This window comes from Eretmochelys imbricata, chromosome 16 (genome assembly GCF_965152235.1).
Source record: "Eretmochelys imbricata isolate rEreImb1 chromosome 16, rEreImb1.hap1, whole genome shotgun sequence".
NCBI classification, from domain to species: Eukaryota; Metazoa; Chordata; order Testudines; family Cheloniidae; genus Eretmochelys; species Eretmochelys imbricata.
The window spans coordinates 6,452,422-6,479,755 of NC_135587.1; the positions used below are offsets into that span (position 1 = coordinate 6,452,422).

The following is a 27,334-nucleotide window of genomic DNA, read 5'->3' on the forward strand; positions in this document are numbered from 1 at the left end:
GCTGATTGGTCTTGCGGACCCCCCAGTTTTACCTCACTTAAAATCTACTTGCTTACAAAATCAGACATAAAAATACAGCAGTGTCACAGCCCCACCATTACTGCACAATTACTGACTTTCTCATTTTTCCATAGAAGTATAAAATAAATCCATTGGAATATAAACATTGCACTTACCTTTCAGCGTGTAGTACACAGAGCAGCATAACCAAGTCATTGTACGAAGCGTTCGTTCGCACTGACTTCGCCATGTAGCCTGCTGTAAAACTAGGGAAACGTCTAGCTGGGTGGATGTACCCCGCGAAAGACCTCTGCGCCCCATTGGGGCTACACGTTCCCCGACTGAGAGCCCCTGCACGTGTCGGACAAGCTCTCGATTCCAGCACAGCTACCCCGGGAATCCCTCCGAGCGGCCAGCATCTTGGGCGGGCAAAAAAGGGCTACTGCCCCGGTATAGCGTAGCGAGTGAATCCAGCTATGAATTCAGATTTTTTTGCCGTTATACCAGCCTCTACGATCGGGCTGTGGCCAGCCTAGAACTCTCTGCCCCCCGGCTGATCGGACACACGCTGGCCGGGGGGGTCTGACCTCGTCCACGTTTCCCTGCTCAGCAAAACCGCCCCTCGCTGGAGGCTATTTCCTGGCGAGCAACAGCGCCCGGCCCAGGAAAGCGGACCCGTAGCTGCAGGGCGGGCTCCCAGCTGCCGCCTGCGGGGTCGCAGCAGCCCGGCACCGGCTAAGGGGCCTTTCCGTACGTTGCCCCCCGCCCCCGGGGCTCTCCCTGCCGGGGCGAGCCGCGCTCCGGGCACACGGCCCCGCGCCGGAGGCGCCTGGCAGCGCAGCCCGGTTGGAGGGGGCAGCGCCCCCTGCCGTGCCCACAGTGAGCGCGGCCGCCGCACCTGGGACGGGGGGGGCTCCGCCCCGCCCTCCAAGACACGCCTCTCACCCGCAACTGGCAGCCCAATGGCCGGCCTCGCCGTGCCGGAAGTGCTGCCCAATGGGCGGAGTCGCTCGGGCGCGAGGGGGCGGGGCCGCCGCCGCTGTCCAATGGGCGGGCAGAGGGCGGGGCCGCAGGTGGGGAGGCGGCCGGCGGGTCGCGCGGTGCCTGGCAGTGCTGCCCAGCGCCCCGCGCCGCTGGCACGATGGAGCCGCCGCTCTCCGCGCCGGGCGGGCCGGCGCTGCCCGTGTGGAAGCGGGAGATCCTGGAGCGGAAGCGGGCCAAGCTGGCGGGGCCGCCCGCGGGCGGGAAGCCGGAGCCGGAGCCGGAGCCGGGCGGCGGGGGCCGGGCGGGTCCGGCGCCCCCGGAGGAGCGGCTGGTGCTGGCCGACAGCCTGGGCCCGCTGCGCGAGAACCCCTTCATGCGGCTGGAGAGCGAGCGGCGGCGGCTGCGGCAGGGGCTGCCCGGGGGCGGGCGGCGGGGCGCGGGGCGGCCGCTGCAGGAGCTGCTGGAGTTGTACAGCGCCGTGCCCGGCATCCGCACCATCCGCGCCGACAACATCCTCATCATCGAGTCCCAGCCCGACGCCGACGCCGCCTGCTTCGCGGCCGGGGAGGGCGCCCGGGACCCGCTGCCTGCCGCCTCGCCGCGGGGCCGCGACCCGCTCCGGGACCTGCTGGCCCGCAAGGGCTCGGCGGTCACCGAGATCCGCGCCGCCCAGGTCTTCGTCTACGAGCCGACCGAGCCCGGCCAGGCCGGCCGGGTCAGCCGCCTGCTGCAGAAGTTTGACCAGTGGCCGCGGGGCCGGCGGCGTCGGAGCAGGGACGCAGAGCCCGGCCCGCTAGTTGCGGTGCCAAACTCCCCCGTCAGCCCCCCAGCCCGGCTGGCCCCGGTCCCGGGCTCCGCGGTCAGCACCGCAGCCCCACAGCGGGTCCCGGTCTCCGTGGCCACCCCTCCAAACCGGCGGGTCCCGGGCTCCCCGCTCAGCGCCGCCGTCCCCCGGCCACTCCCGCTCCCGGGGTCCCCAGTCAGCCCTGTTGCCCCCAGGCCGGTCCCAGTCCTCCCAGCCAGCCCTCCAAACCGGCAGGCCCCGGGCTCCCCAGTCAGCCCTGTTGCCCCCCAGCCGGTCCCGGTCCTCCCAGCCAGCCCTCCAAACCGGCAGGCCCCAGGCTCCCCAGTCAGCCCTGTTGCCCCCCAGCCGGTCCCAGTCCTCCCAGCCAGCCCTCCAAACCGGCGGGCTCCAGGCTCCCCAGTCAGCCCTGTTGCCCCCCAGCCGGTCCCGGTCAGCCCTGCTGCCCCCCGGCCAGCCCCAGTCCTCCCAGCCAGCCCTCCAAACCGGCAGGCCCCGGGCTCCCCAGTCAGCCCTGTTGCCCCCCAGCCGGTCCCGGGCTCCCTGGGCATCTCCCAGGCCTATGGCTTCCTGCACAAGATCGGCTCCAACTCCTTCACTGTCACTCCCCGGGGTCTCCGTCCAGGCAGCTGTGCCCCACTCACCAACGGCCCCGTGGAGCACAGTGCCGGCCCAGGGGGCAGGAGCCCCTGTGTTAAGGCACCTCCGGAGCCATCGCCAAGCGTTTCCCTTGCCAGAGACAACATAAGGCCAAAGCCGGAGAGGAGCGAAGAGATCCAGCCATCCCAATCCAGTGCCACCCCCAGCCCTCTCCAGCCGCTCTCTGCGTCTGCCCTCAGGGACGGGGGCTCCTTTGAGATCTGCCCAGCCCCCAAGCCAGACCTGGCCACCATCCCTGCCCATGATCTCCAAGCGCAGGCACTGGCCAATCTGCGCCTGAACTCACGGAACTCCTTCCTCTTTGTGCCCCACCACGGCCGGGGGCAGCGTCTGACAGAGTCTGCAGGGGCCATGTCCCCCTCGAAGCCTCAGCGTGAGCAGCAGGGGGAGCCCATAACCCCCCCCCAGGCCCCTCAAAAGCTCTTGGTGCCTGTGACTTACATTGATGATGATATTGTGGAGCTGGACACTGGGGGCCTGCCCCAGGAGATGGACCCAGCTGCAGGACTGAAGGACTCAGAGCAGCCCCAAGAAGCTACCTCAGACCTGAGAATGGAGACTTCTGCTATACCCCTGTACATACCCCACCCTGCCTCCTCCGCCTTCCAGCAGAGAGGCGGCAATACGTTCACCGTAGTGCCCAAAAGGAAGCCACCCAGCTCTGGGGTGGAGGTCGACAGTGGAGCCAGCAAAGCCCAGCAATCGGAAGAAGAAGACAATGAGGAAAGCAGAAGCAAGGGCAAAACCTTGGGGAGCCCTGGTGCGCCCCAACTGGATCTTGGGCCACTGCTTAAAAAGCGCTACCCCACTGTGAATGAGATCGAGGTGATCGGCGGCTACCTGTCCCTGGAGAGGTCCTGCATGAGCAAGATGGGCTCTCGCCGCAAAAAGGTAACCTGACGGGAGTGCTTGGAGGGTGGCTTTGCTCGGAAAAGTGACTCCATGCCTTCCCCTGTGTATCCGGCTCCTGGTCCCAGCTGCTGTGTGTGTGGTAGGAAGGCAATAGAAGTGGTAACGGCTTCTGCTCCTGTGAAGCCAGCACAGCCCTTGGGAGACTGAGAAGGGTTCTGTTTCATTACGTACATCCTCAGAGCGGGAGACAGCCCTTGGGGTGTGCTACAGTCTCTTTTCCCAGTCAGGCTGCATTTCAGATGCCTTTTAAACCGAACGAATTAAGAACATTCACAGGAACGAGTAGAAAGTGAGGAGTCAGATAGCGAGGTGGGTTGAACCTAACTTTTTTCCAGCGCTGCACGCTGTGTCTAATGTGCACTATAGCACCGCGCTTCCCTCCCTGAGCTCGCTACCAGTTGCGGCTCTAATGAGGCGACATAAACTTGGCTTCTTGTCTGAGTTAATGAGGTCTTGTTAGTGGCTCAGGGATTAGTATGGCCACACCACTAGGCAGAGCATGTGGGATGTCAGCACCGTCTTAATTCCTTTTGAGATTAGACCCCCGTGCCTTCTGTTTAGGATGGAATCTACATACAGCTCTGAATACCTCCAAGAAATACATATGCCAGCCTGGACTGCTGTCAAGTGGCTTTGAAAGACATAGTGACTGCCAGATCTTTTTACCAGTTGGGAGCTGACTTTGCCCTTGTGGGGCTGGGATTCAGAATCATGTCACAGGGATAGTTATATTGATATAATGGTCTAGACCAGGAATGGGCAAACTTTTTGGGCCAAGGGCCACATCTGGGTGGGGAAAATGTATAGAGGGCTGGGGCAGGGAGTTGAGGTGCAGGAGGGAGTGTGGGGTATGGGAGGGGGTGCGGTGTGTAGGAACGGGCTTGGCAAGTGATTGGCTCAGGGGAGGGGTTTGGGGCGCAGGAGGGGGCTCAGGGGAGGGGGTTGGGATGCAGGCAGGGGGCTTGGGGTGCAGAGTTGGGGGGCGCGGGGTACAGAAGAGGTTCAGGCTCCGGCCTGGCGCCACTTACCTAAAGTGGCTCCGGGGTGGCAGCGGTGCACGCCAGGGCAGGCTCCCTCCCTGCCTGCCCTGGACCCAGCCCTGTGCCACTCCGGGAAGCGGCCGGAACCCCATCCCTGTGCGGCCCCTGGGGGAGGGGAGGACACAGGGCTCTGTGTGGTGGCCTTGCCACGCCTTCAGGTATTTCCCCCAAGCTCCCGTTGGCCGCGGTTCCCCATTCCTGGTCAATGGGAGCAGTGGGGGGCGGTGCCTGGAGGCAAGGGCAATGCATGGAGCCCTCTGCCCGCCCCTGGACCCCAGGTACGTGGTGCTGGCTGCTTCTGAGAGTGGCGCAGGGTCTGCGGCACCACGGGGGGCAATCCCGCAGGCTGGATCCAAAGCCCTGAGGGGCAGGATCTGGCCCGCAGGCTGTAGTTTGCCCACCCCGGTCTAGAGCTTTGGTTCCCAAACTTTAACAACCTATGAACCTCTTTCACTAAAATGTGAAATCTTGCGAACCCCCTCCTAAAAAGGAATATTTCCAGGGATTTTCTCCTTTACCTGAGCATAAATTATAAAAGCAGGGACCTTGGAAATATAAAATTTGTTTTTACGACATGCTTATTACACACTATTATTATTGATCATTACAATATTTGTATTACATTATGTAAATGGCAACACTCTTCCAAGATCTCACTTTCGTAGCTTGTATCACTTTGAATAAGCCTGTTATAAGAGAAGGCTCCTAGGTTTCATCAAGGAGTATCAGATGTGAAACAGCATGAAGGGATTTAAGAAGCCAACTCAGAGTTCCTCCTACACAAGCATTCAGGTCTTGAGCAGTCCAGGCAAACAATGCACGCTACAACAAAGCTTAAACTTGTTCTTCATAATTTTAAAATCAATACTAGCTGCCTATTTAATTTTAAAAACAGCAAAAAATATCCACCTCCCTTTTTATTTCTTATAAGGAGTCTTGAAGTTTAAATCTCCTCAGTGTGATAGATAGGCTTGCTTTGATCTGCTTAGCTCTTGCAAGTCCAGGGGCTCCTGGCTGCTGGCCCAGTGCTGTCCCGGGGTCCCATAGCTCTGTCCGCCATTAAGGAATTTTTCCCCGAGAACCCCCTGTAACATTTTGTGAACCCCCAGGAGTACACAAACCCCAGTTTGGAAACCACTGGTCTAGACAGAGGAGCAGGCTTGAATTGTTACAAAATCTAATGCTAAAATACATTGTTGTATTGCCTAGTAGTGAAGCGCTTATAATGTCACTGACTTCTAGGTTTGAAACATGCTACCAAATAGCTTTTGTCTTTACCAAACCAAAGTGGGAATTACAGTAGGAATACATCTCGCTTGCTAAACCTCTAACCCTAACGCAGATTTTGAGGGAAATAGTCCACAGGGTGGCCCAAGCAGGTGTAATCTTTAGAGGAAACTTCTGAATTGGATGAATTGAATGTGGAAAATTAGCTAGAGAGTACAGCAGCTTTGGTATTTTTCACTGTTTAATGTTCATTGTCCTGGACAGCATACAGTGGCACAAACTTATCAGTTTATAGAAGACGTAGGACCTAACAAAGTTAGATGAATGGACAGCAGGATGACATGAAACTCAATGTTGATGAATGCAAAGTAACACGTGCTGGAGGGAATAACCTGAACTACTCAGACACAGAGCTAGAGTCTAAATAAAGAACCTGAGAGAGAGCTCAATGAAGATCTCTGCTTAATGTACAGTGGCAGTCAAAAAAGCAAACTAATTGATGTACAGAACATGATAGAAAATGGTACCTGAAGGCACTGTAATATTCTCAGAAGTCAATAATATGCCCTTATGTGGAATGTCTTCAGCAAAGTAAGCTTACACTTGGTTCAGATCACCCTGTTGCAAATGTTTTAGTAGAGGCAGACCCCAAAATCTTTTTATTTACTTGTTATAATTAATTTTCTCTGGAGTCTGCACCTTGCCTATACCTTGACCAAGAAATTTGGACCTTGACAAAAAATAATTGACTACCCCTGCCCTGAGGGGTCATGACCCCCAGTTTGAGAACCCCTGAATTAGAGGATGGGGTGGGTGCATCAGAGATGGTGATAAAATTGATGAGGCCTAGAGAGACTTATGACAAGACTGGGACTGAAAAGGAGAAGAATAAAGGGGTCATGAAAGAGACATAAAACAAAGCATAAGAGAGAAGGTCAATCAGGCACTCCAGTTTACCCTTTCCTAATACAAGAACAAATATATTTGGTGAAATTGAAAGGGAATAAATGTATACCAGGAAATAAATTTCATAATACATAGCTAGTTTGTGGAACTCACTACCACAATAGGGTATTGAAACAAAGAGTGTACAAGGATTTGGAAAGGACTGGGTACTTATATGGATAATGAGAACCTCCAGAGATAACTTTAATGCTATAAACTCTCCTGCTTCGTGACATAAGCTAAAAATATCTGACGTAAGCTAACCAATACTGGAAATTTTCCCTGTGGACAAGCTATATCAAGCTATACCCCCTCCACCCCCGGGGGGTCTTTTACACCTTCCTCTGAAGCATGTGCTGCTAGCCACTTTCAGACGGGGTACAGGGCTGGACAGAGCACTGATCTGGACTGGTCATTCCTGTGTTCCTATGAATGTATGTGGTGTCTATACCTTGGAGGTTTCTGCTTTTGACAGTCTAACTATCAGTGAGTTTTGTCTCTTTGCTTTTGATGACTACAAACTAGCAGTGTATCTGAACAAGTGCAGACCTCGGTCTCTGCTGCTAACTTACCAGTGAGGAGGTTGCTCACAAGACAGTTTTGTCAACTTTCACTTGCAGTTTGTGGAAGAACAATTTATTTCTTCAGATGCCTAAGCTCCATTCCTAGGTGCCACTCAAAAACATTGACAAAGGACTGGACGTAGCTAGATCCACCTGAGCTCACACCCTCCTTACCAGGGAAGGGGAGAAAATGTGCTTTGTGCTGTGCCCAGGAGGTTAACAAATCCAGGCTGTGGGTGCTGCAAGTTCCAAAATTTGAGCCCCTACCAGCAGCTTCTTCTCATTTATATTTAAGGAGCGCAGCACCTCTGATCTCGGCTTTGGCAGTATATTACAGGGGGAGAGTGCATCTCAGCACCTTGTGTACCAGTGGCTTCCTCACCATGGGCTATGGAGAGCTGTATTTTCTTGGTTCTTGCTGCTGCTTCAGGTGTCCTGGCTTTTCATGGACTGGAGGTCTGTAAAAGCAGTAGGAAATAAACAGAAAGAACCAGCTTAGCTGCTGCTTCTGGAGGCCACACAGCTACATAGGAGTCCACCGAAGTTAACTTGGGGGCTGGTGCAAGAAGGGTGGCATTGTGTACGAGGAGAGAGGCCTGAGCAGGGAGAGGAACTGAGCAATCAGCAGCAGGAGATGTCACTCGGCCTGCGCCGCTTCCCGCAGCCCCCATTGGCCTGGAGCAGCGAACGGCGGCCAGTGGGAGCTGCGATCGGCCAAACCTGCGGACATGGCAGGTAAACAAACCGGCCCGGCCCACCAGGGCCTTCCCCTGAACAAGCGGCATCCCTCGTTTGGGAAACACTGGTTTAGAGGACAGGTTTTTTCAAGAGAGTCCCTTTCTTGGCAGTAGTTTGGTTCCATGCCTAGCGTGCCCCTTCTCCTTCTGGTCCCTGTTGTGCTTTGAACACTTCATAGATCTGCACTGTGTTCACTGGTGCCTCTGGTAAGCATTCCTTGGCACCATGCGCATGCATGTTTGCATGGCCAATGTCATATCTTCTCCCTTTGTAGGAACTTACAGACTGATCAAATTGCCTCTTGATCTTTTCTTAGAACTTGAGCTCTCTATGATGAGATTACTGGTTCTGTGGATTAGGGGAAAGCAGTGGATGTATTGTTTCTTGACTTTAGCAAAGCTTTTGACACGGTCTCCCACAGTATTCTTGTCAGCAAGTTAAAGTAGTACGGGCTGGATGAATGCACTAAAGGTGGGTAGAAAGTTGGCTAGATTGTCGGGCTCAACGGGTAGTGATCAATGGCTCCATGTCTAGTTGGCAGCCGGTGTCAAGTGGAGTGCCCCAGGGGTCGGTCCTGGGGCCGGTTTTGTTCAATAACTTCATAAATGATCTGGAGGATGGTGTGGATTGCACCCTCAGCAAATTTGCGGATGATACTAAACTGGGAGGAGTAGTAGATACGCTGGAGGGCAGGGATAGGATACAGAGGGACCTAGACAAATTGGAGGATTGGGCCAAAAGAAATCTGATGAGGTTCAATAAGGATAAGTGCAGGTCCTGTACTTAGGACGGAAGAACCCAATGCACAGCTACAGACTAGGGACCGAATGGCTAGGCAGCAGTTCTGCGGAAAAGGACCTAGGGGTGAGAGTGGACGAGAAGCTGGATATGAGTCAGCAGTGTGCCCTTGTTGCCAAGAAGGCCAATGGCATTTTGGGATGTATAAGTAGGGGCATAGCGAGCAGATCGAGGGACGTGATCGTCCCCCTCTATTCGACATTGGTGAGGCCTCATCTGGAGTACTGTGTCCAGTTTTGGGCCCCACACTACAAGAAGGATGTGGAGAAATTGGAGAGAGTCCAGCGAAGGGCAACAAAAATGATTAGGGGTCTGGAACACATGACTTATGAGGAGAGGCTGAGGGAACTGGGATTGTTTAGCCTGCAGAAGAGAAGAATGAGGGGGGATTTGATAGCTGCTTTCAACTACCTGAGAGGTGGTTCCAGAGAGGATGGTTCTAGACAATTCTCAGTGATAGAAGAGGACAGGACAAGGAGTAATGGTCTCAAGTTGCAGTAGGGGAGGTTTAGGTTGGATATTAAGAAAACCTTTTTCACTAGGAGGGTGGTGAAACACTGGAATGCGTTACCTAGGGAGGTGGTGGAATCTCCTTCCTTAGAAGTTTTTAAGGTCAGGCTTGACAGAGCCCTGGCTGGGAAGATTTAGTTGGGGATTGGTCCTGCTTTGAGCAGGGGGTTGGACTAGATGACCTCCTGAGGTCCCTTCCAACCCTGATATTCTATGATTCTCTAAGCCTCTCGTTGTCTTGTGGATCTTGAATCATTATTGTAGCTCTTAGCACACTTTCCCGTTTGTCAACACACTATAAGGCTACATTTTAGTCACGGGTATTTTTAGTAAAAATCATGGACAGGTCACGGGCAGTAAACAAAAATTCACGGCCCATGACCTGTCCATGACTTTTTTTTTACTGTGTACCCCTAACTAAAACTTGGGCGGGGGGCCATGGGTGCTCTGCAGGGGACGGTCTGGGGGCGCCGTGACTGGTGCGGGAGGTGCCCCGGGACCCTGTGGGTTCTGGGGGGAGGGAGGCGGGCAGTGGCCTGGGCCCGCCACTGGTGCTGGGGGGGGAGGGTTGGTGGGGCTGGCAGGGGCTCTGTGTCCCTGCAGCTCCTAGGCGGCGGAGGGGCCAGCTGGCTGCACAGCTCCCGTTGGCTGGGAGCCACAGTCAAGGGAGCTGCCGGGGCAGGGCCTGCAGTCACCCCCATGCCTCTCTGCCTAGGAGCTGCAGGGCCATGCCAGTGGGAGCCAGGGAGCCCCCCCCCCCGAGGTAAGTGCCCCCCATACCTCCCAACTCCTAGCCCTGAGCCCCCTCTCACTCACACCCAAACTGCTGCTGCTGGCCCAGGGGCTACCCGAGCCAGGCAGCCCCTAAGCCAGCACCAGCTGCTGCAAAAGTCACGGAAAGTCACAGAATCCGTGACTTCAGTGAGAGACTCGCAGCCTTAACTATAAGGAATGAGCACCAGGCCTGGACATGGTTTCCAGGAATGCAGGTAAAGTGACTTCCCTTTTAACAACTTACAGTAAACTTGATCACAGTGAAATTCTGCTTTTCTAGTGAAAAGTTTGTGTGGGAAAAGACCTTCTGTAGGAGAGGAACCTCTCTCTGACTTTGAAGTAATATATTTTCATGGTAATCGTGCCCTTCTGTGTGTTCGCCGTAAAATCTGATGGAGCTGTTTGTTTAGTGTTATACTTAGTTTAATGAGTAATATTGAAACAGTAAGGATAGGGCCTGCATTACTGTGCCCGCTGTGGAATGTGCAGATACAGCCATATCTCTGCAGAATGCATAGAATCTCGACAGCTTGTTTCCTGCTCTGACGTATTTTACAGGCATTTTGTGATTAGCTGATCTCATTCTACTTGCTGGCTGATGGGAGACGGAGTATCCTTCCTTGTTGCCATGCTGTCATCCATACCCAAAGATGGCATTCTCAGTGCTCAGCTGAGAATTAGATGACTGGACCAGGGCCACCCTTTCTCTTCCTGCCCCAGACCTGGGGTGGGAGGGGGGGGAAGAGAAATTCACCTGGGGGCTTGATTATCTGCGGTTCTGTTTTTCTTCTGATTCCATAGAGCTTGTTCCCCTGAAATAAAGGCTGAGATGTCCTTACAATAACACGTGGTGTTTTGGGTGCCACATAGGTGCAGGGTCTGGCACATGTGAGTTGTTTCCTGTTCCTATACAAGGGTCCTTTAGGCCTTACCCAGGTAGTTCCAAAGTATAGCAAATGATTTTAGAGTTGGATGTTTCAACCACACTTGGCTCTGCTTGAGCCTTTCTGGCTTTAGGATGCAGTCTAGCAAAGTGCAGTGTGGCAAGTATATTCCATCTGAACCCACAAGTCGGGCTATCTGCTCATACAACCGGCTTACCTGTGAGATGCTGTGGTGAGGAGCAGGCTATGTGTGCTGAGAGAGGAATTAACTAATTTGATTATTCTGGCAGGCTGGGGGTGTTCTCCTGTCCTTAACAGATGGCTTGTCCTTTCAGTGTAGGGTGTCTCATACGCCATGAGCCTAGAAGTGGTACAAGGACCTAAACGGAATAGCAGGCCGTTCAAAGAACAGCAACTTCAGGAAGGAGAGCTGGGCTTCGCTGCAGGATGTGGATCCTCTGGGCTTTGCAGGGAAGGGAGGGATATTGGATATCAAATGCCTAGGAGATGGTGGGGTAATACCTATCCCCAGTGAGCTCATGTGACCCAATCTCTCTCTGAGGCTGGTCATCCGCCAAAGCCAAGATACGAATCTAGGTTTCTCTCAAGCACCTGATCGTTGACTGTCATGTCTGTGCTAGCTGACAGCAAGGATTGCAAGCTGCTTAAGAAAGGGGGAGGCCTCTGTGGGAGGGAGATGTTAGTCTTGTTTTGAAGACTTCCTTTTTCCTCTGGCTGTGAGGCTGCCTGTAGGTCGTGGTGTAGAACTATGTATTCGGAGGTTTGTGTCTCCTGCTCTGGAGCTGCACCCTGAGTCTTAGGAGGTGTCTGGTCCCCAGTGAGCATCCAGTCCTTGGGGGTACTGCTGGAGAGCCTGTCTCTAACTAGGCACCAGGCCCTCTGAGGATTGGTGAGTGATGAGCAGGACTCTGAATGGCTGGAGAGCCAGCAGTGGTCCCAGCATTAGTGTGACGTGTTCTGTTTTTCATAGTGTGGAGCTTGCGGCATTGGTTGAGCTGCAGCCATGTACAGATACAGAAGTGAGATCCTTCAGATTTGAAACCATCTAAACCCTCTGCTTTCCTACTGCTGCTTGTGAAAGGCTCTTCTTGGAGATAGTCCGTCTCCCTGCAGACATGCATGCCACATTCCAACCTGCTGTATTTTCTAATGTCACTGCGCTGCTTAAAATGTGGAATGCAAATGTCCATTTAGGATTAAAATGTTCCCCTTCATGGAATGAGGAACAAGTATTTTGAGGACCACGCTATGTAACCCTGCTCAGAGCAGGTCTGCACAATGGTGCTTCGACAGTCAATCTGCCCTTCAGTTGCTCTACCACAGTGGTTCTCCAACTGTGGGTTGGGCCACCAAAGTGGGTTTTTAATGGGGTCACCAGGGCTGGCATTAGACTTGCTGGGGCCAAAGCCCAAGCTCCGCTGCATGGGCAGCAGGGCTTAGGCTTGGGCCCTCCCACCCAGGGCAATGGGGCTTGGGCAAGTTTTGGCTCCGGTCCCCTCTCCTGGGGCTATGTAGTAATTTTTGTTATCAGAAGGGGGTTGTGGTGCAATGAAGTTTGAGAACCGCTGCCCTACCAGGTATCCCCAGCAGAATTGAATCAGTGGGACATGCTGGAGCTGTCATGCAGGCCAGGTGCTGGCAGCCACAAACCTCGAAGCAGCGTTGTGCAGACCTGCTCTTAGCACAGTTACATGACATGGTCCTTAAAATACTGGTGGCCTCCTGGAGTCCTTCCTGCAGCTTGTAATGCCAATGAAGCTGAACAGTTGGTAGCTGTGTTGTCAAATTGTTCCCTCCAGCCCTAGTGTACACGACCCCCTCTGCATGATGGAGCCTCACAGGATGATATGAAATGTGACCTTAGCATAGTGCGGCTGCCCAGGAATGGATTCCTACCATTGCTCTGCTGCCTTGCAGGCACCAGTACAGCTGACTAAGGTTCCTATTACTGCTGGGAAGAACACACCTACTGCCTGCAGGGTCAAAGCTGTAATACACACCAGGGGGTGAAGTGGGTTGTAAAGCGGAGTGATGAATGGACTTTGTGGTCAAAGTCCGGTTTCAGGAGAGATCCAGTCCCAGGTGGGCAGACTCCCGATTTGCTGATCTCGCTCATCTTAGCCAGTAACACCAGCTATGGGTGTGTAATTGCAGTGTAGACGTACCCTCGGAGTGCCTTTCCCAGACCCAAAGAAGCGCTCTGTGTAGCTCGAAAGCTTGTCTCTCTCTCACCCATAAAAATTATTACCTCCCGCACCTCGGCCCTCTTAGTCAGTTGTGAGCCAGATGCCTTTTTGCAGGAGCAGCTGCTCTGCCCGCTCTGCTGTAATGCTGCTGTTCCTAGGTTGTGATGTGAGAGAAGGGAGAGTTCATGAAACAGGCACCATGCTGCAAACCACAGCCAGCCCCTGGCTCTTGGGCCTAGGAGCACAGTGGGAGCGGTGCATTCTGCCTTCGTTGGCTTGGAGGACAGAGAGGAAAGGAAAGGGGGTATGTTGCTATAGTAACTCCCCTCTGCCAGAGGGAGGGTTACTGTAGCCCCGGGAGTAGCCTTGGGAAAAGGGCTCCTCTAGTAAAGAGCAATTAAGACGACTGTCTGCATTCTAGAAGAAGGGCTATTACCCCGCATCTGCCCACAACCCCCTTCTCTCTGCCTACTGCCTGCCCTGCAAGGAGCTGTTACACAAAGAGGAGGCTTCTCTTTTGCTTAGGCAACTTGTGATGCTCACCATGGCTCAGCAAGACCCTGAGGCAAGAGCTGGCTTCAAGTGGGGACTGAAAGGCCCTGGTGCTGCTGGATTACATTTAAAAATATCTCTGATTGTCTCCTTAATCCCTGGGCTGTATCAGACCCTTGCTATTGGAAGAGGTTGGCATGCCCCCTTCCTCAAGTGCTCCATTTGACTGTCTTTCTCTCTAGTCCCTGGTAACAGCCCTCCCCAGTGCGCTCAGAACCCTGCATTGGCATGAGTGCCAGCAAGTAGGAACCTCTTCCTTGCCATCTGCGCATGTAGGAAACCAAGGCAGAGGTTCAACAAAACCCATAGCTCTTATGTCAGCAAAGAAAACCTGAATGTAACTGCTGCAGGGCCGTCTTAGTCTGCAGCTAGCTCCAGTGTGTTGCTGCTGGTCAGCCTCTGCAAATGCGGCAGGGTGAACACTGACCTATTGAAAAACGACTCTTATAAAAACCAAGTTCCTGCTCCTGTGCAGTGGGATGAAGACATGCCGCTAAACTGCAGTATAATCCCTGGGCCGTGGGTGTGTGGCTAGCTGTTCCTGGAGAAGTGAAACCTTTAGCAGCCGTACTGTGTGTCTTTGGGGAGATCCTGGGTAAAGATGAAGACGGATTGAATCAATGAGATTCCTGGTCTGCTCTCTGTCCTCTTGATTTGTATTGGGCATGCTACAGGAGAGCGCCATCCTCTTGTCCGAAAGCCGAGCAGTATTAGCCTGCAGCCATCTGAGTGAGACCTCTCAAAGGTTCTGTTCTGAGACAGTTAGATTTCCTAAGCAAACACCAAGAAAACTCTACGACTCGTAGGTGAAGCAGCAGGTCTGAGGACACACCTGGGAGCTTCTAATGCAACTTGGGAGACTCGTTGGCTTCCCCATTAGGGAAGCATCTTTTTGTTTCTTTGTAGAACAAACATCCAACATATCACTTCTGGAAACTCTCCAGTGAGGTTATTCCATTCATGACGCGCTCTAAGCGCGCCCCCCCTTTTTTTTGGAGGGAACCCTCTTTCAAAATGCTGAGACAGGCACCTATCTCCTTTAGTTCTGGACACTAGGAGAAGCTCCTCTCCAGTATAGGAAGGGGATTCTATTCCCAGTATTTCCTAGAACACAGGAGGCCTCTATTCCATTCTAGGTCTCAGAAGGCTCCGGTTCATCTGTAGATTAAAGGTCAGAATGGTGACCCTCTTAAAGTCTCTTTCTCTGTAAAGGAGCCCTTTGGGGTGTTCTGCCTCATGGTTGTGTTATTCCTTATATCGATGAGCCCGGCACACAGGGAGTACCTCAGACTGGTCCACAAGCCAGGATCCTTCTTTAGCTGTACAGAGATCTCCATTTCAGGCCTGTCTATGACATGGAGCGTCTTGGGGCTTGTCCGCACTTGAAAGTTCATTTGGATTAACGTAGGGTGTGAAGTTACAGTGCCATAGTTATTCCAGAATAACTCCATGTGTGGACAGGCTCCGGGCCAGGATAGCAATTCACTCTATCCTGCTTTCTCTGTATTTGGATGAGATCTGTTGTTTGGAAGTGGAGAAGGGAGATGTTTGTGCAACTTGTAGACATTATTTGCATTAAACGGGTAAGTTACTGACTCAGCTGCCGAAGACACTAGTCCAGTTTCCTTCCTGCAGATCTGCCCGAGAGCGTAGTCCATTCTCCTGAGGCTTGGTGAATAGCCACACTGCCGCGCACAAGTAACAAACGCCACTTGCCCAGTGGAGCTGTGAGGCTGTTGGAACACAGCTTGGGCTGATATTGAGAGAGTGCTGAGTTCTGACAGACCTCTGCTTCCTGATGCCCTCGATGCCTCTCTCCTTGCACTGTCTCTTCTCACCAGGAATTTGAAGCTCTCTTCCCTGTATCTTCTCTTACGTGAAGTTTAATATTTCGAGTCCGGGTTCCTTCCTCCCATCTACCATGTGCTTCAGTGTATGGATTATACCAAGCAGCTTTGTGGCTTGGCTTTGTAAGGGGAGATTCTCTTGTTGAGCAGCATGGCATGGGAATTGGTGTCTGATCCTACAGAGACTCTCCTCTGCCAGCAGCCCAGCGCTCCCTGGCGTGCTAGCCAGTGTAAATCTTGGGGTTACTTTGTGCAGGTAAAAACACTGATTCTCAACTGATGGGGCAAAAGAGTGTTAGTTACTGAACAGAACTTGCTCTTGACAGACTCTTCTAGGATGACATCACAGTAGTCTAGCAAGGAGAAACTAACTTCACGCTCACACCTTTCCTGCCTCAGCAAAGAGTATGACAGGAAAATGCTTGTTGCTCAGTGGTACTGGCAAAATAATCCAGGAAGAGCCCTTACAGGGACCTAAAGCGGCTGCTGGAGATCCAGTCCTAGTGGTGCAATCTGTACACTGTGATGGCAGAACCGGTTCCAGGCTCTTCTATCCCCACATTACTGTGGGCTTCCACCAGCTAAGACACGGAGCCTGCTTTTTAAATCTAGAATGAGATTGAACCATCTGCCCTTGGTTGTCCATCGTCTTTGTTTTAAATTGGAAGGGTTTTAATCTTGTGACAGCCATTCTTAGATTTCCCCTTCTAGTTGGGCAAAACTCCTCTTTCCAAGAAGGTGGAGGGCAATAATCTGGATGGCTCTCCTGGGACCACTGCAAATGCCCTGCTACCGCAGGGCTGCTGCTAGGGATGTAAACTCCCAGCTTCTCCAAGGCTGTTCCAAGCTTCCATAGATGAGGTTCTACCAGCACTTAGCTGCTCTATAATCACCATACTTGGGTCATCACCTGTCACAGTAACATAACCTCCCTGACGCCTTCTGTCAAGTAACCCTGGGAGGACCAGCCTCAGTGTCTCTAGTCTGCATGAAAACCTTCTTGGCATATGTCATGGAGTCCCAGGGTCTGGTCTATGCTGAGCCCCATAACCAGTCTCTTGAGAGTGACCCGTTTAGTATGCTGGGTTCCCAGAACCCAGGCACTTCCACAGGGGTAGGCCTAGGGTCTCCAAGACCGGGCCTTCGGCACCAGCGATCCCTCTCTCTGTGGCTCTCTGCAGCGAATCCAGCCCAACTGGGCTCCTGCTGGAGGCTTGTAGTGTGCTCCTTCCAGGTGCAGTGCTCTCAGGGAGCATTTACCATGACACAGGCAGCCTTTTCAAAACCAAGGTAACCATTTGTTAGTCACCTGGCTACATAATGTGACAGTCCTTCCGTGGCACAGAGAGGCAGAGGTTAAGCCATAGTCCACCCTGGTCAAACCAGTGCCATGGTGAGCTGGCCAAGCTGTGATGGATTCCATCCCTTGCTCTCTTCCTTGCCGGTCTTCTCAGGGTTTTCTGGTGTCAGGTGTGGCTGGTTCACTCGGTGGTTTTTGTCTTGCTGGATGCTCTGTTGATTCGGGGTCAGTTTCAGCCAGTTGTTTTGTGACCCTATTCATCCCCTCTAGACAGCCAGGTGACACCCCAGACCGCCTGCGAGCTGTGCTGTTTGAGCAGGAAACTTAAACTTTTTTCCCACAATGCAAAGTGCAGAGGGAAACTGAGGCACACCTAGGATTCCTACAGATACTTCAGAAAATTCTCATTTTGTCACAGGTTCCTGTGCAATTCACAATGGGACTGCATTGTCCCTAGCTGTTGAGTAAGTAGGTGGTATGGCTAGCTGGTGTCAGTGAAGGCTCCCATGTAGTTACATGCCCATACGTATAGAGCTGCCTGTTCTGAGATGCTGCAATCTAGGGTATGGCACCTGCCCTTGCTCTGTGATGCATTGCCTTCCAGCTGGCAGGAGATGACAGTGAAGTGGGAGAGTCTGGAACTGAGAATTTGGATCAGTACCTGCCCCTTCAGCTGTGTTCGTACTGCACAGCTGAACAGTCTGGAGCCCCTGTCAATTTGCAGGAGAGGGCCGAGTAGGGGGATAGGTGCAGAAGGCTGGACTGGGATCATGGTGGTATCTGGACTTTCCATGACAGATGACCCCAAACTGCTTCCCCTGCAAAAAGCGCAGGTAACAGAATACACTCCCCTGCTGCCACAGTTCTGAGATAATTGACAGCTCTCACCTCAGACCTGCTTGTGAGACTGAGTCACTGGCCTGCTTGGCACTGGGCAAGGTGGGTGAGGTAGTATCTTTTATTGGACCAACTTCTGTGGGTGTGAGAGACCAGCTTCCGCAGAGCTCTAGTCTAATATTCTGGGGCTGACACGGCTACACCACTGCTCAGCACTGTCGGCACAGGTGAGGGATCGTCGTTCCCTGCCTGTGGAGACACATGTCCCATCCTCCACCCCATCCCTGGACTAGCAGGTTTAAACTAGCTGACTATATTTCCACACAACCCTAAAGCTTCTTCAGAGGTGGGAATCTTTATCTCCTGAAGTGTTAGCCTGCTTCAGAGCAGCCACTAGCTGTCCCTGGTTAGACTTGGATTCAGACTCCTTTATGGAGCTGTGATATGTATTCAGTTTGCAGAATGTTACGTTTTGTGCAGCCCACGCGGGGGACTGGCGAATGCCTGAGCAGACCATAAAGCTGGGGTTTGGGCAGGGCTGCTGTGACACGCCCTGCCTAGAATGAACACTGAAGTGTGGTTGGGACTCTGGTGCGTTCACCCATTCAGCACTGCCCGAAACTATGGGGCTGGATTTCTTTGTAGATTAAAAATTGTTGTTGGATCCATGTGTGGCTGTTATGCTGCCTGCAGGCACAACCTGCTCCCCCCTGGGATCAGACTGTGCTCTGTTCTCAGTACTTTAGAAACCTTGGCAAGTAAACAGGTTACTTGCCATGGATACAAACATCACCTGGCTTACCAGCACTGTGTGCCTCCCTGAGAGCCTCATTCTCACTGCTCAGTGGGGGATGGCTTTCATCCCTGGATGAAGCATTAATGCTCAGACATGTTTCTGTCTAGGATGTGGAGTTTGTGGCATAGGTCTGGGTAAAGCAACTGGTGGAATGAAACATGCAGACATCAGCACCTGCAGTTAAGATATAAGAGTAGAACTTGAGTCAGCTACACCTGGTGTGGGGCATCATTCTGCTCCCTTCTGCTAACGGCGCTTCAGCACCGGGGGGTTCACCGCTGAAATGTACAGACTAGTAAGCTCCTGTGGCCAGGCCCCGAGTACATTTGCCCCGGGAATAAAATTGTCTGAAGCAAACTGGCTGCTGGTACCTTTGGACTTTCCTTCTGAAGCCTGCGTATCCCAGGCAGAGGCTAGCTAGAGGCTTTGCATTGGGATTCCACAATCTAGAACCTGTTTCCTGCATTGCTGTTTGAACACCTTATGAAGAATGTGAGATGTTCTCCCCCCAGTCCCACGTGTTCCACCTTTTCTTGGGGTGTAAGGCTCCAAGATAAGCCTACACAGACACTCCCTTTTTTTTCTTTCTAGCCATAATGTAACCATCATGAGCAAACTGCAGAAGGATAACTTTATTGCTAAACACTGCTGGGGGTGGGGGGGGAGAGCAAACTGTTCTTGGAAATACCTGTCTGCAGCTCCCAGTTTAGCAAATAGACTTACAGCATCTGCTTTAGAAGGCCCAGTAAAATTCCAGTGGCCCGCAGCGCTGTACACTAGTGTAATCTCTGCTCTGTACACCAAGTCTTGTGCAGCGTGCAGGCACCGACCACCCCAGCCTGGCTAGTACTCACAGTATGGGGCCGCACTGGCTGAGTGCTACCCATGATGGAGAGCTGCGCAGAGGGCTCCTCTTGGAGAAACCAGTAACAGGGGGTCAGGGTTGTCTCTTGCTCTCATCTGTTTAGTCCTGTTTCCTTGAGCAGCATCTGGAACACGCTGAGCGCACTCAAGCCTTCTTGGCTGCAATTGCCAATAGGGATCTCCCACCCCATCCCGACTCTTTGCTTCTCTTCAGGGTCCCAGAGACTCCTGCTTGCTCATTCCACCTGCTTGGCGCGCAGCCTCTGCCTGTGAGAACCGGTTAGTGGCAAGTGGAGTGGCCTACAGAGGTGAGCTTGAGTCTTAACCTCCCCTATCCCCTGTGACTTTCTGGGGGACTACCTGTTTTGTGCCCACACTTCCCATGGAGTTTGTCCTGCTCACTGACCTTTCATAACAAGCATGTGGGCAGGAATTCAACACCCTGTGTTGGAGGAAGGTCAAAGCAGCTGGGCTGCACCTGGCTGTCAAAATGCTGCTCAGCTGGCCAGAAGCAGAGACAAGTTGCGACATGGGAAAGTCCCAAGTCTGGTAATGGCTCCCAGGAGCCTATGGTGTGAATGCAGATGCCTGGGGAAGTCATTCTGCTCTTAGTCCTTAAGGGTGAATATCGGACACTGGCTGACACGCTGCTTGCACATATGTACAATGAGTCTGACAGCAATGCGGTACTAGTGAGTGCCTAGCATTCCCTCAACCCCATCTTCCACTTCCTGGCCGCTGTTTCCCCTAGGTCAGTAACCCTTCTGAACCCTAATAAGGCTTTCTCCAAGCGGAATCAGCCCTACTGTTCCTTGGTCCTAATTGTAAAGGGCCCCTATTGCCACCAGCTCCATAGTTCTCTCTAATATCATCTGCTTCCGGGAGGATTTGAGTGTCCACTCAGTCACCAGTACAGCAGTGTCCCTCCAGTCCATCTCTGAGGACTGCCCCACCATAGGCCTGTATCTCAGCAGTTCTCACAAATGAAGCTGTGGCAGGGCAAGCGTAGTAAGGCTGGCCAGCACCGTTCATCTTGCAGAGCGATCCCTGTCTGTCGCTAGGGCTCAGCTCCAAAGAGTCCTGCCACCTGAGGCGAAGGGGAACCAGTCAGCCTAGTATCCAGCTCAGGCAGTCCTGCCTGGCGCTCCTGCCCAGCCTCAAGACTTCTCAGGAAATCTTCATGTTCTACTGCTCTCCGCTTACTCCCTGGGTTCTGCCCTCCACATGAAGCTTCTCTTCCCCCCTGCACTGCTTACTGCTCCTCATCTAATGTCTGGTGTGCCCCCAAGATGATGCCCTTATGCCCTTCCTGAAGGTGCACCAGGAACAGCCCCCAGTCCCAGGAGTACTGCAGCTGTGGGCATTTTGGCCACTGTTTTCTCTCTTCTCAGAGTTCTTTATGCCACTTAGGGCACCTTGCAGTCTTGCTCAAGTGGCTTAGCTAGTCTGTCTCCAGCTGTTCTTTTGACATGGAATTATGATTGGATTTGTTCAGTTGCCTTCCTCCAGGGTCTACCCCATCCAGTAGTCTGAGTCCCTCTGTCCTTGTCAGCTCCAGGTTAACCGCTGGAGACTGGCACCTCTCCTCCCCTCGGGATCTGGCATATTCAGGAGCAACACTGGCTAACTCACTGGCTCTGTAAGTAGCCTGTGCAGAGCAGCCGGATTGTGGGGTAGGGCTCCGGAGCTTCTTAAGATCGCTGAACCCAAATGTGGGATGGAAAATGCCTGTCTCCAGGCCAACGCAGGATTGTTCTGGAGTACAGTTCTCAGTGTGGGAACTGTGGTACCCCGCTGTGCCATCCTGGATCTACTTGGGCCATCCAGTCAGTCTCCTGCTGCTGGCCAAGTCCAGAAGCAGGAGGGTTCCCATCCCTTCCCAAACTTCCGCTTGTCATAACTGGCTGAATGTCAATAGGGCATCTTTTATTCTAGCCTCCTCCTTCTCCATGCCCCAGTCTGAGGCCATCTGGTACCTGCTCAGGGCCTCCTTTTGCACACCTGTTAGCAATTGCTGTTTGTGCCTGGGGAGGCTGGCTGCAAGTTGATGGTGAGCATAGGGACCAAGCCTAAGTAGCCACATGATACCAGACTCTGTGTGCAGCAATGCCATCCCCTCTCCTTCAGCACCTTTCCCGTCAGCCCCAGGGCCAAGGGGTCACAGTCAGAGCAGGAACACCCGTGATTCCTGTGGTGCGGAGCGGGGTGGGGGGCTCCCCCATGGACGAAGAACTGGCGCGTTTGGTTCTGACCTCAGCACTCCCACAGCCCCCGGGTCCAGGTGGCATGTTGGGAGGGGCGCATCAGAAGTGGAAGGGGCAGTGGCAGGCTGTGCTCCAACTTTCCCTAGCAGGATTGGGGTCCCCAGGGTACTGATGCCAGCTGGTGCGGGTTAGGGTAACCCCCCAGGCTGCTCTGCCTGGGGCTGGGGCAGAGAATCAGGAACTGGAACTGCTGGTTGGTTTCACCTCTCCCGGGGCCCGCGTGGGGGCGGGGAGCCATCCAGTGCCGGAACCTGCCCTAGGCTCAGGCAGAGCTAGTCAAGCTCCTGCCCAGGTCTCCCTGCGGCTCCCTCAGCCCAGCAGGGAAGCAGCTGATGGAGCAGCCGGGGGGTTACCCTAACCCCGGGAGCTGGTGGGGGCGCTGCTGAGCAGCTGTAGCAGGGAAGGGGCAGCAGGTGCTGGGGGCACTCCCGGCCCATGTCAGAGCTGCTCCTGGGCTGAGGGGAGGCAACTGAGGGGGAGGCACTGCCCCCCAATAGCTACAGAGGTCATTAAAACACTTTGACGTAGAAATCTAAGTACAGCTAGGGAGCCCCTCCTTGTGACCAGTCTCCTGGCAAGTTGGAGTCTGGACACTAAGCGGTGCCGTGCTTGCCTGGAATGTGCTGAGCAGTGATGGAATCTTGCCATCAGCTGGCTGCCAGCTGGTGCCTGCTGAGCTTCCAGAGAGGCATATAATACATAGCTGCCAAAGGGGAAGAGACTCTGCTGGGCACGCTAGCACACAAAGGGTAGGGCAGCCTGCCCTCCATGGAGTGGGCCCTCATGCCACCACAGCTGGAAGGTGCTTTCTCCATTCTCAGACCTTGCTGGAAAGATGCAGGTGCCTCTGGGGTGTCATGCTGGCTCAGGCTAAAAACAGGAAGGGCAAGGCTGGTGTCGTGGGAGGAAAGTGGGGTGCCAGCCTATCGCCTGCTCTTACAGGCTAGCAGTAAGGTCCCCTCCTTGCCCCCATGGCTGCTATGATTAGGGCAGGGATCTCTGCTACTTCCTGGCCTCTGTCTTTTGAGATCCCCTCCCTGTGAACAGTTCCGGTCACTGCTGCTTGGAGCAGGAGCCGAGATAATTGGATCAGACTCTTTGCTTCCTCTGCTATCCAGAACGGCATTGGGGAAACTGACCAGAGATGCCTGTGGGCATGTTGGGGAGCCCGCCCTGCAGCGGGTCTCTCTAGGTTCTAGCCAGCAGTTTGGCCTGTGCAGGAAGTTGCTAATCTTCCCTTGGAGATTCCTGCTGGCCCCAGGCCAGGGCATTTTTGGGCTCTCATTGCGAAGGATTTGGCCATTCCCCCATTACTCAGTGGGCTGGCAGAGCCAGGGAGTTCCTCATCTTGCTGTTGGATAGGCCTGTGGTGCCTCAGATGCCTGCCTGGGGCTCTGTAGTTATATTCGTGGATGGGTCTTTTCCCAGCCTCGCTGTGGGTCCTGCACATGATGGGGCAGTTGAGTGCGTGGGCAGAGACGAGGGTCTTGTGCTCTGAAGTCTCAGGCTTTTCTGTGGCGAATTGCCCTGGATGTGCATTTTCATCGTGCTGGCAGTCGCCGTGAGAAGGGGTGGAGGGAGCTGTTGGTGTCTCACTCTGGAGTTCAGGCCCCTCTGTAGCTGCACTCTGGGGTTGTGCTGGGGGTGGCGCAGTGCTATGGGAGCTGAGCCCCCTGTGGGTAGGGGGTCACTTCCTGATTTTTGGAGCAGGGGGGCTGCTCCCCTGTGTCCATGGAGGGGGAGTCCCAGATGACTGGGTTGCTGTAGTGCACTGCGTGTGAGCCCCCGCCGCCAGAGCCATGCTTGGCGATCTGTTGGGGGAAAGGGTGCTCCTTGCAGGGAGCTCTGAAGGTGATGCTCTTTCTGGCTGGGATTTGAAGATCGGGTTTGACCCAGAACCTGTTCGGTGCTCTGGGGCCTGGCTTGCTCTGAGGGCTTCCTCCCTGGCGGTACCATCACAGGCAAGGAGCCCATGCTAAGAGCGTGAGGCTCAGGGAGGGGGCTCTGGGCTGCACGTCCTGCTCCAGTTTGCTTTCTGCCCTTTAAATAGTGCTGTGAAGCTGGATCTGTGAGCAAGTCAGGGGTCACTTTGTAGGGCAGGTGCATCTTAAGGCAGGAGCAAAGTCATAGCATCTGTCCTGGTACTTTGCTGGCAGCTGGCAGCAACCTGGCTGAGCCGGGGTGGGTAATGGTGGCTCGGTGGCCTGGTTCCCAATAACTCTCCTTCTTCTCCAGATGAAGATCTCTTTCAATGAGACAAGTCTGCAGACCACGTTCGAGTACCCTTCTGAGAGCTCGCTGGTGGAGGAGGAAGAGGAAGAGTCTTCTTCAGAAGCGGAGGACGATGAGGAGGACAAGCCCTCTTCCCTGTTCATTCCACGCCCAACCTGCACCATGCACGCCAATGTGCCCAGCTCAGGTGAGCCGGGCAATCTGTCGCCAACCTGTTCCCGCTCCAGACCTGCCCTACGGATGGGCTGAGCTGGGAGTGCTGGCTCTCGGGGACTTGCCAGGGTTTAGGCAGCACACGCTTGGCGTAGGCTCTCTGCAGCCAGCCCAGCAGAACTGACCCCACTCCCAGATCAAGGCGGATTTGGGGAACGGGAATAGGCAAATGGCTGCAGGGCTCCTGAATTCCCTGTGAGCAGCAGAGCAGAAGTGGGCGTTAAAAGGAATTTAATGTGGACAAGCCGCAAATAGGGGGAGGAGAATCCCAAGCTCCTCCCACTTGAGATGGCCCTCTTGGTGGATTGTGCAGTGTCACGCTTGCCTTGCTGGCTCCCCCTCTGAGCGTAACCGCAGGGACATCTGCAGAGGGGGCAGCTGCAGCCACTAGAGCCGGGGCAGAAGCTGCTTGACCCCACCCTAGGAGCCCAGGCCTCCACTAGCCCCGTATGACCCCCTGACGGGAGCCTGGCAGTGAATCCTCTTCCCGTGTGCATGAGGCTGGGCTGGACCCTGCGGGTTGGATGACGCGGCCCAGAGGAAATCCCCCTTTTGGGAGGGGAGCGGCTGGTTGGCTGCCGGAGTCCTGCTCTGGTCAGTAGCTCTGAAGCGTCTGTCTCCTCCGTGCAGGTTTCTCCAGCTACACTCCAAAGCACGCCGTGGAGTTCAGCAGGTGGCAGGAGCAGGAATACGAGGAGCAGCCTGCCAGTGCTGCCGGGCCCCCCCTGAAAGAGGCCAATGTCCCAGGGAACCAGGTCACGGTGAGCGTTCAGAGCGAGGTGGGGGGCGTGCAGAGTCCCGTGCCCTCCCGGCTTGCCCAGTCCGTGTGTGTGTGGGGGGCCACTGGGCAGGCAGAGGCAGGATGAACAGCCTTTCTTTTCTTTTCTTTTTTTTTTTTTTGGGGTGGGGGTGGAGGAAGGGTTCTGCTTTCCAGGAGGGGGAGACTGGGGAGGGGGGGCCACCTTGCAATCAGCAGACATGGTTCAGAGCAGTACTTTCCTGAGCCCACTTACTGTGGTCCGGCTCCTGGCCTGGTGCAGGGGAGAGGGGGAGATCCTGCCACGCGGCATTGTGGAGCGGGGAGCCCACAGCGGAGCCAAGGGTCAGACAGGCTAGCAGATGCTTCCGCTGCAGCCAGTGGCCTCCCGCTGCCTGTATGCATAGGGGAGACTAATGCAGCTGCCAGCTTGCCTGCCTTCCTCTGGGGACTGATAAAGCACCTTCAGCACAGAAATGGGGCATGGTCATCGGTCACTGCCATCCCAAAGCATCGGCACCCCTGGCCATAGGACTTGCAAGGCTTGCGCTCCCCAGCTCCTCTCTTCTCTCCTGTAGCTTACCCCGGCCGATCAGAGTGGCCTCTCTGAATTCAGCAGTGAGCCTGCCCTGTACTTCTGACTCCTGGGCCATGCCACCTGCAGCACTCCTGCCCAGCAGGGAACCTGGCAGCTTTCCCTGTGTTCTGTTCTCAATGTCCTCGGATGCACTTCGTGGGATGGAGACTTTCTGAAGCACCACAGAAATGGGCTGCTGGCCCCAGCCACTCCACTTTGTCGCGGGCCCTGCTGCCTGAGGGGGACTAGATGCCACTGGGTATTTTGGGAGAATATTTGCACTGGATTCTGGGGGACACCTGCTAGTTCCAAGGTAGCTGACATGTTCTGCCTGTGGCCTTACACATTCCTTCTTCAAGAGCAGCTACCAATAGACTTCTGCGAATGACTTAGTGAGAGCAAGTCTCTAGCCCCTTGGTACACCCAGAGTGGGCTCTAGAAAGGCTTGGAGACTCTCTTCTCAGTGGGGAAGCTCTGGTTGAAAGTCTCTGCTGTGTGAGCACCTGAGGGATCTCCGGGGTTGTCTGTGAATCAGGTTAGCAGTTGGACCCAGGAAAGCAGCTGTGGTCTGGGAGCTGCATTGCAACAGGAGCCACTGCTGCCGCTTTGGTGTTCAGCTTGGAGGCTGCTGGGGATGAATAGCGAAGTCCCAGCCCAAGCATATTTCTGGGCCTGATATGCAGCTGTTGTGGAGCCCGGTGAGTCGGCCTGGTTGGCTGAAAGCAGGGTACGCACGCTGGGGGTGAAGCATGGTAGGAGAATGGGCAAATTGTTCTCTGCTGCAGATCAGTAGGAGAATGATCGATAAAAGCTGGAGTGTCCCCAGCCTACAATGCTGGTTCGCTCCCTGTGGGCAGCTGGACCTGCATGACTTGGCCCCTTGAAAGAGTTCCCAAGCACTGGCGATAGCTTTGATCTTCCCTCGCTCAGCTGTTGGTGTCTCAGCTCTAAGCATTGTGACTCCTGCTGTGATTTGCCTGTTCTCCACCCGGCTCTGGTTGGCTTCTGACCCCAAGTGCCAACGGCTGGGCCCAAGCCATGTCCAGTGCCTGTGCTCCTGGCCCCGGAGCAGGCCGCAGAATTGAGAACTGCCCTGTTAAACCTGCACCTGGCCTTTCTCACGCCTCTGCTCCAAAGTGCAAAAGGGCCATTTCTCTGCTTTCTTCCACAAAGGCCTGAACAAGAAATATGCTGTTCTCTGTGGGGTTTCTATAATTCGCCTTCACTAATTGGTAATGCAAGCCAATATGCAATGCCGTCTGCTAGGCTCTGTCACTGCTGGTGGACACATCTCTAGTACTGTAGACTCAAGGTCAGAATAGTGCGCTCTGTAAAAGACCAATGTTCGTGAACTGAACATTGCTGCTAATGTGACTTGTACTCCTGGGATTAAAGGAAATGTGGCCAGCACAGAGTTGGCCTCTTTGGGCATTGTGGATGGGAGGGCGGTATCTGAGCCCACCACCTCCTCCAAAGGACCAAGCTCGTGTCGTTCTGATTTAAATCTACTGATGCATTTGTTCGTTTGTCTGACGGTGTCCAATCAAGTTGTCTGTGATTGTGTCTGAATGGAAAATCTTTTGTATACCTTACACTTACCTTGATAATAGCATATACAAAGCAGAAGGGGAGGGTGTGTCTATGTACCCTCTGGCATTCATGACCTAACTGGGAACTGCTTCTTCTGAAAACTCAACTGCTCTACTGACACTTTGCCAGGTTTGCTGGAGGAGCCTAGTACTCCCCCCCCAGCCCCCTTTCTGCCCTTGTAACACTTTGTGCTTCCAAATCGGATGAAAGGACCCATGTGACTGCCACGTGTGTTGTTGCCTGGTGATTTGTAGTACTTTGGAATTACAGAAATTCAGAAGAACTTTCTTGGTGGTTTGATAAATGGGATCCAATAAATATCATGGCAGTGAGCTCTCTGTGCTGATGGTTGTCCCTGCTAACCAGTGGTGAGATGTTCAATGAAATACACACTCTGTTGAGATAAGAGCAGGAACCCAAGAGATCCTCTTCATTCTCAGAAAGGGTATGGGGGCAGCATA

General features: G+C 54.0%; 1 protein-coding gene across 1 annotated transcript; it reads left to right on the forward strand.

Moving 5' to 3' along the window:
* The first annotated feature begins 1,141 nt into the window (after positions 1-1,141).
* On the forward strand, positions 1,142-27,205 carry TPRN (taperin). Its single transcript, XM_077836070.1, has 4 exons — positions 1,142-3,337; positions 23,740-23,923; positions 24,580-24,710; positions 25,285-27,205. Exons 1-4 carry the CDS (start codon positions 1,142-1,144, stop codon positions 25,345-25,347), a joined length of 2,574 nt encoding a protein of 857 aa, XP_077692196.1. The 3' UTR covers positions 25,348-27,205.
* The last annotated feature ends 129 nt before the right edge of the window (positions 27,206-27,334 follow it).

Excerpts from the sequence above, each read along its gene's own strand:
- TPRN (XM_077836070.1), top strand. The coding sequence starts at position 1,142 with ATGGAGCCGCCGCTCTCCGCGCCGGGCGGGCCGGCGCTGCCCGTGTGG. Across the intron at positions 23,924-24,579 it reads CGCCAATGTGCCCAGCTCAG|GTTTCTCCAGCTACACTCCA; the intron begins GTGAGCCGGGCA and ends TCCTCCGTGCAG. Across the intron at positions 24,711-25,284 it reads TCCCAGGGAACCAGGTCACG|CTTACCCCGGCCGATCAGAG; the intron begins GTGAGCGTTCAG and ends TCTCTCCTGTAG.